Source organism: Cupressus sempervirens, chromosome 10, assembly GCF_028749045.1.
Source record: "Cupressus sempervirens isolate cs-2001-9-10 chromosome 10, ASM2874904v1, whole genome shotgun sequence".
Taxonomy (NCBI): Eukaryota; Viridiplantae; Streptophyta; class Pinopsida; order Cupressales; family Cupressaceae; genus Cupressus; species Cupressus sempervirens.
Genome location: NC_143127.1, coordinates 413,804,488 through 413,817,764, shown reverse-complemented (window position 1 = coordinate 413,817,764; position 13,277 = coordinate 413,804,488). Strand labels below are relative to the sequence as shown.

At 34.7% G+C, this 13,277-nt stretch overlaps 1 protein-coding gene across 1 annotated transcript; it reads right to left on the bottom strand.

Moving 5' to 3' along the window:
* Positions 1–5,149: 5,149 nt before the first annotated feature.
* LOC149534461 (uncharacterized) lies at positions 5,150–8,460 on the bottom strand. The gene is made up of 2 exons (XM_089803703.1): positions 5,956–8,460; positions 5,150–5,854 (listed from the first exon to the last, which is right to left on the bottom strand). Exons 1-2 carry the CDS (start codon positions 8,360–8,362, stop codon positions 5,421–5,423), a joined length of 2,841 nt encoding a protein of 946 aa, XP_089659829.1. The 5' UTR covers positions 8,363–8,460; the 3' UTR covers positions 5,150–5,420.
* Positions 8,461–13,277: the final 4,817 nt, after the last annotated feature.

Here is a 13,277-nt window from a genome sequence, read left to right as displayed (position 1 = left end):
CCCTATCATTTTTTGTGAAAGACAACTTGAGTTTTAGCTTTTCATTCTGTTTAGTTTGGGACAGACTTGAGTGGCACTGAATGTGGAAAGACTGGGCAAAGCATTGGATGATTGAACAATGTGGAAATCTATGCATGATAACGAAAATCCCTCTTTCCTTACTATTTACATTTATTGTAATGATGGAGTTTCGTTGAAGAATTAGAGCATGCTTGCTATACATTTGTCCTCTACTCTCAAATATCAAATTCGTCAGTCTCACAAGTTATGCAATTCGGCAGATAGTTCTACCAAATTGTGTCAACAAAATGCATTTCTAGGATTTGAAAATGAAAGTAAAAGTCTTTATACATTACTATTTCTTGTATTTCTTGGATTAATGTCGAGATTTAAATTGAAACAAAGATTTCATTCAAAATATGATGAGAAGAGAAAGAAAAAAGCCTTCAAGGTGTTTGCAGTGCTCAAAGGTATGTTGTTTGCTTCTCCTTTTTTCTCTTATTCCCTAACACTAGACTTCTTCCACTACAATATCTGTCTGCACCTATGGATTCATGTTTCTTTAATCTTATGGATTCATGTTTCTTTAATCTTTATTTGTGCTTATTCTTGTAAATTTGTTAATTTGAGTATTCTATGGAAAACAAGAAGAGATGAATAATTTGACTATTCATTTGTTTGTAAATTTCATCAACATTCACTTTTCCTTTACCTCTTGCTTCTTCCTTGTTAGGTGTTGATACTCAGAACATGCAATTCTTACTTAAGTGGTCTAGCTTGTGAAAATAATAACAAGTCATTCCAAAATTTCTCCAATTTCTAAATCTTCCTACAAAATGTAATCTCATGTAATTAGTTGCAATATGACCATATTTTCTACATAGAGTACAAGAATACCATGTATTGTAGTCCCAATTGATAGTGTTAGGTCTTTCCTTCTCATTTTCCATCTAGACTTCATCTTAGATCTATAATCTTGTGACTTGTGTCCAAACTTGTTGCAAGTATAAAAGTATTTATTGAATGCATACTTCTTAGTGGATTGATTAAATTTTGATCTACACTCATATGCTTGAGGTCCATACTTATTGCAATGATAATAATAACCATCAAATTTGGAAGTAACATTGTACTTGCCATTGTTGCTCCTAGAGACATTTGTTGTGTGTCAAGGCTTTTCACAATGATAGCATGTAGGTTTCTTGGGTTTTGGATTGGTGTGAACATTCCTTCATTGAGCTTCTTGGATTATTCTCCTTTCTCAGTAGTAGAGTGCTTGGTATAGCCTAAGCCAGATGTATCACACAGTTACCTCTGTCCTTTGAGTTGTTCATCCAATGTCTTGATACTTTCTTTTGATCTCATTAATCCCTCATTTTTTCCTTCTTAGATTTCAATTCATTATTTAGTCATTCATTTTTAGTCCTTAATTTCATGATCTCTTCTAGTTTCTTGCCAATTTCATGATTAGGACCTAGTATTTGATTCATCATGTCATAGTGATTTTGTGTCAACCTTGAGATTTATTCATCCTTAACATCCAATCTTTCAGTGATTTGTCTCTTATCTTCCTCCATTATTTTCTTGTCATCCTTAGCTTTTTCTTTTCTACTCCATTAATTCTCAATACCTCATAGACACAACTTCATGTTCCATTTTTAGTACTTTTACTTACTCGGTAATGCTATGATTTGTCTCAAGTAGATCAGCTATAGTAGCTTCAAATTCATCAGACATTTTCCCATCAGATAGTTCCTTAATTTCTTATAACTAATAGGTTGTTTCATTAGTTTTCTAGTCAATTTCCTTCCTCCTAGGTTGTTCTTCAGTTCACTAATCTCATTCATGGCCATCCTTAATTCTAATGTATGATTCTCAATGGTCCTATCTAGTCTATACTTCTCCATGACTTAGATATTTTCACTGTCAAGTGGTAGAACCATCAACAAGAGAACTAAGCTCTAATACCAATTTTTGGAATATATAGATAGATAGATATGATGTTGGGGGGATTAGTATCCACACAAAAATTCTAGTCTTAACACATTAAATAGTTTTATGTTCATTCAGTGACTCGGTAACCACATAACTTATTTCACAATGTGTGAACATGAGAATAACTAATCTAATCTAATAAACATGTAAATAAATATTAATCAAACATATCATAATCATTTGATCATGCAGAAACCCTTGGTCAAAGGAAAAATTGTGATGGGGATGGTACCCACAAAATCCATCACTACTACAAAAAGAGGGTGCATTGTTATGACTATAATGTTTGTGTCACTTCCAGTGACCTACTATATTCTAGGAGTATACAATAATATTTGCTAAGATCCACCTTTCACAAGGATTTTACAACACTCAACTAAATGTGTACTCAGTTAAGAGATTTACATATAAGACTATTAGGTCTACCTTTTACAAGGATTTAAAATTTCTACAATGATAAGAAAGTAGTAACAATTGATCTGTGTAATAGAAACTTACTTTTCTTGATCAAATCTCAGTTCAATACAATTTCTAATATGACCTCTTGTGACTGATATTCAATTCCTCTTTCACTACTCGAGATTCCTGACCTTTGATATATTCAACCTTGTTCTCTATCTTCTTGCTTCAATACCCTTCTCAATAACAACTAACTACAATTGTAAACTATTCCATATGAGTCTCTTTATAGTTTTCTTTTCCCTTCTCAATATCTAACCTAATTATGTTTTAGGAACCCTCTAGAATGCATCTCAAATTGAAATCAACAATCTAGAATGATCCTTGTTCTACAATTTTTTCTTCACCATTCTAATTGATCCTCTTTGCCTTGTAATCATAAAGTAGTTAGATCACACTCTTCAAGAAATACTTTCAAATCTTTTCTTTACAACGTGTGAATCTAATTTCTCGCTCGGTATGACCAATTCACATCAATGTTTGTGCCAAAACATATTATTATGTGGCATTTGTCTTGCTTAGTAAGTACTTTGTTCATTATGTTGTCATTCAATGAAGTTCACACTTAGGTATAACTATTCTGCTTGATGATCTCATTTTGACTCGGTAAGTACTTATGCTCGATGAGTATAAAACTCATTTGGTAAATACTAAGCTCAGTGACAACTATATACTTGACCTTTTCTTCCTGTGTGCTCGAGAATTACATAACTCGCTAACTATGCATACTGACTGTCATTGACATAACTACTTGCTTGTCATTTGACACTAATTGACAAAATATTATTTATGGGAGTAACACACATGACCCTCAATAAGAAAGTATTTAATTCTATATATCTTGCCACTAGGGTAGGAACTACCTATTTTTGCATTCCATCTAGTGATATTTTTTTGACCTTGAATATGTCCATTATATTCATAAATTGGTAGTCTCAATAGTGTCAAATTGGAAGTGTGTGGCTGAATTTATTAGTAAAATATCATTACAAAATGTAGTCATCAACTTACTCATGTCTTGGTCATAGTTGTTTGTAGAAGTTGTTTTACAAGTTGAGTTGTCTCTTTATTGGATGTCTTTCCACAACAACCATTAACCTACAAGTGAAAACCTCTAATTTTATGGAGGACACATCAACCTTAAATTAGTAAGTTGGAAATTTTAAATAATCAGACTTCTTTAAAGCGGCATGAGAGTGTTACTGATGTTGTACTAACAATCATCAAGCTTTTATATTATATATTAATTATAGATTTTTGATTTTCGAATTGATCCACTATCCATCCAAGATTCAATTATTGATTCAAATTGCTTAAAAAAACAAATCACAGTTTCCATTGCTAAATAAAAAATCAACAATCTTCAATTTAACTTCCTCTGCTATAAATAGTCACATATTAGATTAAGATTTATTTTAAGAACATCAAAAAAAATCTTCTAATGATGGCTACAAAACTTGATTTAATTTTATTAATCAAGATTTTACTTGAACATTTCTCATTTATAAACTCTAATTATATATTACTGTGTCCTAGCTCTCTTCTGCTTAATTAAATTTTAATGTGAGAGTTACACACATTGTATATGTTAAGAAAATAAAGCATTAATGTCACCAACTAAAAAAATGGAGACATTAATACACAAGAACAACACAACAATAATTCTTTGCAAGTGACACATAGCAAAAATCTAATAATTATAAAAGAAAACTATGCTATATTGAAGATGATAGATCACTGAGTGATCAAAGACATGGGGCTTGTTAAAACAATCTTTTGTATATTGTGGCAACCAAGAACTATTATTAGAGAAAAGGTGAAATGCTCTGCTCGATAATAAATTATTTCATTTTTTACGAGCTTGGTATGGTGATGAGGAATGAATGAACAACTGCAAGTGGATATATGGATGACAGTTATAATTCACAATTAAATTGAATGATCGTGAATTACTTTTGAAACAAGGTTGTTTGCAAAGAAATTCATTAAAGAGAATAGAAATATTGAACTATGAACAATTATTATAGAGTAGTTGAGATGAGTTGTTCAATAATAAATCATCATTGTATGACATGTCTTGTATGGTGATGAGGCCTAAAATAAAACTGCAAATTGCATTAATGAAATGAAATAATAGTTTACAAGAAGATTGAATGAATATGATTTAACTCTTTAAAGAATGTTGTTTGTTGCAAGATTCATTAAAGAGGAGAAATCTCTAGCTTTGAGGAGAGGAACTAGAGCATATATACTCTATCATAACAATCCCATTGTGTAACGGAAATTCTTAACATTGCATGAAAGTATTGGCAGTAGAAGAGGGTGAAATGAACGAGACAAGTGACATCCTTTTCACATGAGTGAAGGGTTTGGATAGAATATAAAAAAGCCCTGGCCATTAGGAAAAGCTATCAAATACTACCAAACCCTGATAAAATGCAAAGTCCGAAATCTAGGTTGGGAACAAAGACAAAGGAAACATAGATGGAGAGTTGCATAATCAATGAAACCAAACTTAACTACATAGATAGAGAGTTGCATAATCAAAGAAACCAGACTTCACTTAAGAAAAGAAATATTTTATCAACATTATACCAAAAAATGAGAAACACTAGGAACCATTCAGAAACTACATATTTGAGATTGCCACAGCATCCAACGATCTATTTTCTGCCCAATTTTTTAGCAAGAAAAATAAAAATATGAAAACGTTAAATCCTCCATTAGAAGAATTATTAACTACTTGAACAAATAATTTTACAACATACATTTGTTGGGTAGAATCACCACCTCTATCCCGTAGCCTCATAAAACCTTATCTATGAAAAGCCCGAAAACAATACGGTTCTTTCCATTTCATGTAGCAAGATATGCAAGTGACGCCCTTCAACCTACCAGGAATTTTCGTAGCGGTGTTGGAGGATTCTCATCTTTCAAATATCTTCCACAGTCGTCCGAAAAAATCTTTAACGGTCGTCGGCTTCGGTGTCCCTCTGGAAAAGTGGCGTGGTAGCGGAGAAATTGGCATCCGCCCTCCGACTCCTCCTCGCTTGCTGATGAAACACGTTACGCCTTTCGTCTTCTTCTTCATTGCACATCACCAACATCTCCACCACTTTCCTCATTGATGGCCGCCGTTTCGGTTCCCTGTTTGTACAAACTAGACCCACCCTCAACACCAACAGCATTTGCTCGATCCATTTCTCTTCCAATATTCGCCAATCCAAAACTGCCATCTCTCCCCTCCCTATTATTGTGCTGCGGATCCACTCCACAATGTCCACTCCTTCGCCATATTGCGCCTCATTCGTAGCTTTCATCCCACTCACAAGCTCTAACAGCACCACTCCGTAGCTGTACACGTCTATTTTCTCGCTCACTTTCAGTCTCCGGCCGTACTCTGCACAACAACATACATAATTTGTTAATGGCGCTAAATCTTTAACAAAGAAATCGAAACTTCAACAAATTAGAATTTCATTAGGAAGGATAAAATCGAACCTGGGGCTATATATCCGTGAGAACCCACATAGCCGGAAACAGAGTACTCTTCACCCAGGTTATGGAGGATTCTGGCCAGGTCAAAATCTGCAATTTTAGCCTCAAAATTTTCATCCAGCAATATGTTGCTGGATTTGACATCTCTGTGCAGGATTGGAGGTGTGCAATCGTGATGCATATAACTCAGCCCACGAGCTGCACCGACTGCGATCTTATAGCGTGTCGGCCATGGCAACCCCATCTGTGGTCCTTGTGAATTCTGCAGGCGCTCCAACAAGCTCCCGTTGGGCATGTACTCGTACACCAACAGCTTGAAATCGGATTCTTCGCTTGAAATGCAGCAGAGAAGCTTTAAAATGTTGGTGTGCCGGATGAGCCCCAACGTGTCCATCTCCACTTCCCCCAATTCATGGTTACCCTGCAAATGCACCCCTTTTCTCCTATAATTTCCCCGTGATCTGCTTCTGTTCCGGATCTTCTTCACCGCTACCATTTCCCCGCTCGGCAGAACGACCTTGTAAACCTTTCCGGCGCCTCCGGATCCAACAACATTATCCTCCGACAAGTTGCGGAGGATGTGAAGCTCGTCCAGCTCTGGCAAATGGAAAGATGTCAATTGCCATGATGGCGTCGTGCTTGATTTCCTGAGACAGAAGCAATACACACAAATGAAGCCAAGTGCCATGGCTGCTATGATCACAGACGGTATCAGAATTGCAGCCAACCGCTGAGACGATGCCTTGTCTGAAGAACACGATCTGAGCATCAAATTCCGACCTCCGCATAATCCTGGATTGTCGAGAAAAGCGTCCTTGTAAGCCGAATTGTCTAGAGCGGCAGGAACAGGACCTTTCAGGCGATTGCTGGATACATTAAAAACATTTAATGATAGCTGTCCTAATTCAGCAGGAATTTGACCAGAAAGCGAATTATTTGAGAGATCCAGACTGTTCAGTGCGGACAGGTTGCCCAAGGATGCAGGGATTTCGCCTGTAAGACGATTTGTACCCAGATTGAGAATAGAAAGCTTCTTCAATGATATCAAACCCTTGGGAATTTCTCCGGACAGAAAATTGTGATCAAGCTGCAGATTATTTATCAATGTCAAGCCCGCGAGCTCATTCGGGATGGACCCTGACAACTGATTGTTCCCGGCGATCAATTTCTGGAGATTTTTCAGCTGTCCAATCTCTGAGGGAATGCTTCCGCTGAACTGGTTGTTGTTTATATGCAACCAAGCCAGACTCTCTGCTCGGCCAATCGCGGCTGGAATCTGGCCCTCAAACTTATTATTATCGAGCATCAGTTGTACCCGACTCGAAGAGCTCCAGAGCCCATCAGGAATCGCACCACTGAGCTGGTTGTTATTCAGCTGTACATACTGCAAACTCTCACAATCTCCCAAGGAGGAAGGTAGACTTCCATTGAAATTATTTGATGATAAAGCCAACCCGTACAGCATTCCATTTTTGCACAGATTTTTCGGAAGGGGGCCTTCCAAACCAGTTTCCGTCAAATCTACAAAATAGAGATCGGAATACGTACCCAAATCCTGGGGCAACCACCCCTTAAGCTTATTCCCATACAGGACTACCCTTGTCAAGTTCCGCAGAATACCGAGCCGTGCAGGGATTTCACCGGTGAGCTGATTTTGATCCAAAACTAGCTCAGACAAAGATTCAAGATTTCCGATTCTGTACGGAATTTCACCGCTTAGCTGGTTATCAGAAAGATCTAAGACGGATAAGCTCACCATCTCGTCAATGTTAGAGGGAATCAGTCCAGACAAATTGTTGCCCCAAAGCAACAATCTTCTCAATTTGGACAGAGAAGTTATATTAGCATGGATTGTGCCATTCAAATGATTTTTGTTCAACGAGAGCTCTTCAATATTTGGCATCAATCCAATGGCTGAAGGAATCGAGCCACTGAAATTATTTTGACTCAAATCCAAGACCTTCAGTTGTCTGAATTCACTGATTCGACTGGGCAGGCCTCCGAAGAAGCGATTGATGGACAAATCGAGCAATTGCAAACTCCTGCATTCAAACAGTCCGTCGGGAAAGGGCAATTGGAAGGCGTTACCGCTGAGAATCAACGTCTCCAGACTTGGAAGAAGGCATATGGAAGATGTCAGATTGCCTGAAAGTGAGGCGGCGGTGAGATTAACTGCAGTGACAACATTGGAAGCATTGCAAGAGATCCCATTCCAGCTGCAGGGATTTTCATCGGAAGCATTCCAGTCCCTCAAATTGTTACCTACGTCGACCCAATCGCTCCCTTTTATCGCGAGAAGAATTTTACCCTCTTGCGAGATGCAGCTGCAGTGGAGAAAATGAATACAAAGTGTGCAACAGAAGAGAGCGAGCGTCCAAAATCCATTAACACTTACGGCCATGATTTCCATCGGTTACGGCAATGCCTGCAAAACAAAAAAGTTCAAACACTTACTCGATGGATATGTCGCAGACGGTCAAAGAATCCCGTCCGCGCTCTATATTACATTTGCGGTTCAAAGACGAAGTGTTGAAGGCCGAGAACTTTGAACCGTCGACTTGGAATAGTCGTCGCAGATCGTTTAGAAAACTGCTGGAGAAATTCGCCGGCACTTTTGAGGACCGCTTTTTAGTCCGGAAATTTGTATCTAGAAGCTTTAAATTTTATCAGTTTAATTTTAAATGTTTTAATTTAAATTTGAAAATACCTTATTTATAAGATTTTTAATAAGGGATTAAAGATTGTTAAGGGAATAGTAAGTTTTGTTTTTTGATTATTAGATTTTATTGTCTACTTAATTTTTCATTATTTTAATCGTTTTGTTAAAAAAATATTAAAATGACATATTTATATTATTTATATTTTTGTGATGAATCTAATAGTAAATTTAACTTTTCAAAATGAAATCTTTTTTCTTTTTCCGATTTTAATAGTACTAAAGTTAAAACTACTTTTTTTCCAAATTTATTTTAATCATTTTATCTACTTTGTTTTGATGAGATAGTTTGAATCTACTATTTATTCTTATAATTAATCTTTCCTAATGGACAATAATGTGCAATAAAGATTTTCCACAAGATAACATAATTAAACATAGTTTTCAGTTATATAATTGTTGTGTCCTCTTGATAGAGGGTCACACCACCCTTACCCACTCATAATCAAGAAAGCAACAATATGGAGACCAATAAAAAAAAAATGCTTCACAAGAAATTTTATTATACTTGAGGATCCTTACAACACCCACAAGATGATATCAAGCTTCTCCTTGAGCTTCTCCTTCCACAACTTCTACTTCTCAAGTTTCTACTCCTCGAGCTTGATTACAAATGATAATAAGCCTTGCTTAAATAGGCATTTTTAACCTAAGACATTACAAACACAACCAATGTGGGATAAAAGGTAAATACAACTATCTTTAAATAAATATTAAATTCCCACCCAAATACAACTAAGCACCCAACAAATATTGAATACATGATTTATCCAAAACCTTCTAAAATTTCCACCTACACACCTCGATTAATGGAATAACAACTATTTTTTTTATAAAAAAATTTCTATTATGCCACCTATGCACCTCGAAAATAGAAATCCTCTTTTTCTTTTTCTCTTTTTTAATTTTTTTTTATTATTTCTCCTCTAATTTTCGTCACCTTCTCTCTCCTCCACAATTTTTTTTTTTTTTTTTTTCCAATAATTTTCCAATGCAAGATGCTCCTGCATCACCTCTAGATGTGAGTAGTAAAATACATCATGGCTTATAATTCATTCCACCCATATGCAAGCTATTTGGAATATGGTGTTGCACAAGCTCCAAATGGTCCAAGTTATGAATGGTAAGATTCAACATCTCGCTTTCAATTGAAGAAGTACTTCCGACAACTCCTTTATTAGACAACTGTGGGTGTGATTCCCCCATATTTGGGAAGGAAAGAAATCATGGTGCTAAGAATTTGATAGGAAATCCTATGGTGAGAATTTTCCATGCAATTTACCACCTCCTGGGAGGATAGGAAATCCTATGGTGCAAATGTTCTTTTAAATTAAGAAAGAATCGATAATGAAGGCTACTAGGTTACACTCGTAAGGTAGAAAATAAAGGAAAAATAGTTGAATGATAGATAATGATAGCCTTAATAGGTTTTTCTAGGGAAGTGAATCCATGATTATGCAAGGAGGATATGAATTAGGCTAGTTTGTTAGATCTTTCCCAATGTATAGTTAATTGCAAGGTGTGTGCACCAAGTTGGCATTCAAAAAAGTGGACGCCCACTTTTAAAAAATAAAATCTTCAAAAACCCAATCAGGTTATTTCAAACTAAAAATGCAGCCAAGTTTGGCTTTTTTTTTCCAAGATATGTTCACACATGATCTTTTCTATCTATTTTGATTGATGTATGTATGCCAATGTCAAGTTTTCGAAGTCAAAACATCAATTGCATAAACATGTTTTGTAAGTGATTATGAAGGTTATAAATAATTCATTCTTTAGATTTAGTATGATCTTGTCTATTTTCTTGTATTTAAATTATGAGAGTCCTTTTATGTACCTAGGAGAGAGAATGTAGTAGTTGGACATCCTAAGTTACACACTTTAAAAATCCTACTTGGCAATTTCAAATCACTCCAAATTGTATTTACACTAACTTATTTGAATGCATAACTTCCCCATCCGCCCATAAGTAAGGTTTTTAGAAATCATCAAATATAATGTCATATCAACATTTTTTTTTGTTGAGGTATTCACCTCCAAAATATGACTGATAGTTGTGTGCTAAGTCTTGTTTTATTAGTGTATCAATGTGGCATCACATAATATGTAATTTTAACCTGATTGAAACACATTTCATTTTTATCATTACATGATCAATGCCAACAACTTTAAACTTTCATTAGTTAGTGCCTTAATTTAAGGTGGATCAATCCTAATAGATCCATGGATATGTTGAAGAATGGTGCAGAGATGTCCTACATAAGCTCTTAAATATTATTTATTAGTTAATTGAATGAAATGAATCAAAAGAGAATTGGTATATTGTTGCATTGATCATACCTCACCGAATACAACTAAAATTTGAATTTAAGAAAAAGAGAGAAAAGTATGTTCTTTCTAGAGCTATATGAAATAGATTTTGAAATAACCTAGAGCAATAATGTGTTCACATTAAGAATGAATCGATACATACTATGAAACTTATCGTGGTTTTGTTAATCAGTTTGGAGTCTATAACAATAAGTTATTAATTTAGAATGAAGTTGTAAAAGGTTTTTGATTTGTTTTTGCTTGATTAATATGAATGACCTTGAAATAACATATGTTTGCTTCAAGCTAGGATCCCTTGCTACTAGAAAGTGGATCTTATCTGAAGTTGGATTCTCTTCTTCTTAGGAAAATGACCAACAGAATTTTTTACAATACAATCAATTGCCTAAAGCTTTCCTTTTAGCATGCAATTATATTGGTCAAAAACCTCAATTTTCATCAAGAATAAGTGTACAAATTATCCTCCATAAATAAACAAAATCTAAAGTATGCTTTGATAGCCACTACACCAAAGCCTATGTCTCCTCTAATTTTAGCCATATGAGGAGCATGTATATTATATGGGAAGAGTTATTAGTGAAACTTCCTTTTATTATGTAAAGATTTGATTATGCTTTCAAATCAAATGGTTGTTGGTGTATCCCTTACATCTCTTTTAGATGTAAGTGCTAGTTATTAATTAAAATTTAATATAAGACGTTATCCAAATTTTTATTAAAAATATTGTCTATTTTAATGACATTTTTCAACTTTTTCTATTAATTTCAATTTCGATAGTGGCTATGTAGTCATAAAAATAAAAAATAAATAAAATAAAGGTTTTTTATACTTAATTTATTTTTAAAAAACTGTCCTTCATATGTTGTCTATATGTTATCTTTATGTGTTTTGGTGGCTGCAGAGTCACTAGGGTTTATATTATCCATAGAATCTCAGCACCTCCCAACCATCAAATCTCATACGGAATCTCCTTGGCTGCAGAGTCAATACGCTTTTTGATGTAATAAAAAATACATGGACCAAATCTATTCAATGCCACAATCCCTTGACTTTGTCAGAAGTCGACGCTAGCAAAGTGATGAATTTTCGTGGAAGAATCATACGAAATAATTGTCAATTTCAGAGTTGGCATTCAGTGTTTTTATTCCAAAAAATAATGTTGAGGATTGCGAAGAGAGTGGATTTGACTTTTGATATTCTAACTAAAATATGGCAACGCCGAGGTTTCCACATGAGGTACCGACCGACTTTAGTTTCTGACGGATGAGAGCCCGGGACTTGACCTTTCTACGCGCCTTCTCTTTCCTTCTACCGACTACCAATTACAAATGTCGATCGCATGGGTCGACTAGAATTTTAGAGTTTCTACTTAAAATCTAATTTCTATGTTTATCAGAATTAAACATTTTTCATTTATTAATATTTCTAGAAATTGAAGACTTATGGTATGTCCATTAAAAGAGTTGGGGTTTTGATTTTTAGATGGTTCATTTTATTTGAAAGAGGTCTTAGAGTTCATATAATAGATCAATGAGAGATCATGTGTAATGATCAAAGGAAAAGTATACATGTATGTATCAATCACTAGTGCATGGTTTAAGAGAATGTCTTCATGTAGTTAAATACTAAAAAATAAAAGCACAATCTTGTGTGAAGTTAGAATCATTCTCCTATCCTTCACCTGTCCCTATTTGAACACTTTCCCCCAATTTTAATTACACCTTATCTATTTTTCATATCATCCCTTGTAGCTAATGTATATCACACCCTCTATATCTAGACATTAATTCCCTATATGGATCATATTAATCTTTTAGCATTGGTTTATTAGATGGGTGCAATATTACTCTTGTGTCCATAGATTTAATTCCTAAATTTCTACAATTCAAGCTTGAAATTGTTTGAGTTCGACTCATTTCACTGGTCGTTATGAGTAAATTAAACACATTTACAAATATGTATTTACCATGTCCTTATTTTTAGATGCATTCAATTACATTCTTTTATCATACATACAACATTATAATCAATTTTCATTCAAATGAACAGAGAAAAAGCCATGCTATGAACATGTCATGTCCCCTATTCAAATAATTAAAAAAAAAAATAAACTTTGTTAAGGCAGGCAGGCTCCAAAAAGGTGAAATTTCGGAAAAAGGGGTTAATCTTTGGAAACCAATGGACTAATAAATAAAAATTATTATTAAATTATATTTTATTAACCCCTCTTGGACGTGAGTTAGGGTTATGCCCTCTTTAAAAGGGGTTTGGAGGCATT

Coding starts and splice junctions, on each gene's coding strand:
- LOC149534461 (XM_089803703.1), bottom strand. CDS start 8,362: ATGGAAATCATGGCCGTAAGTGTTAATGGATTTTGGACGCTCGCTCTC. Junction 5,855..5,955: donor TCACGGATATATAGCCCCAG/GTTCGATTTTAT, acceptor GTTGTTGTGCAG/AGTACGGCCGGAGACTGAAA.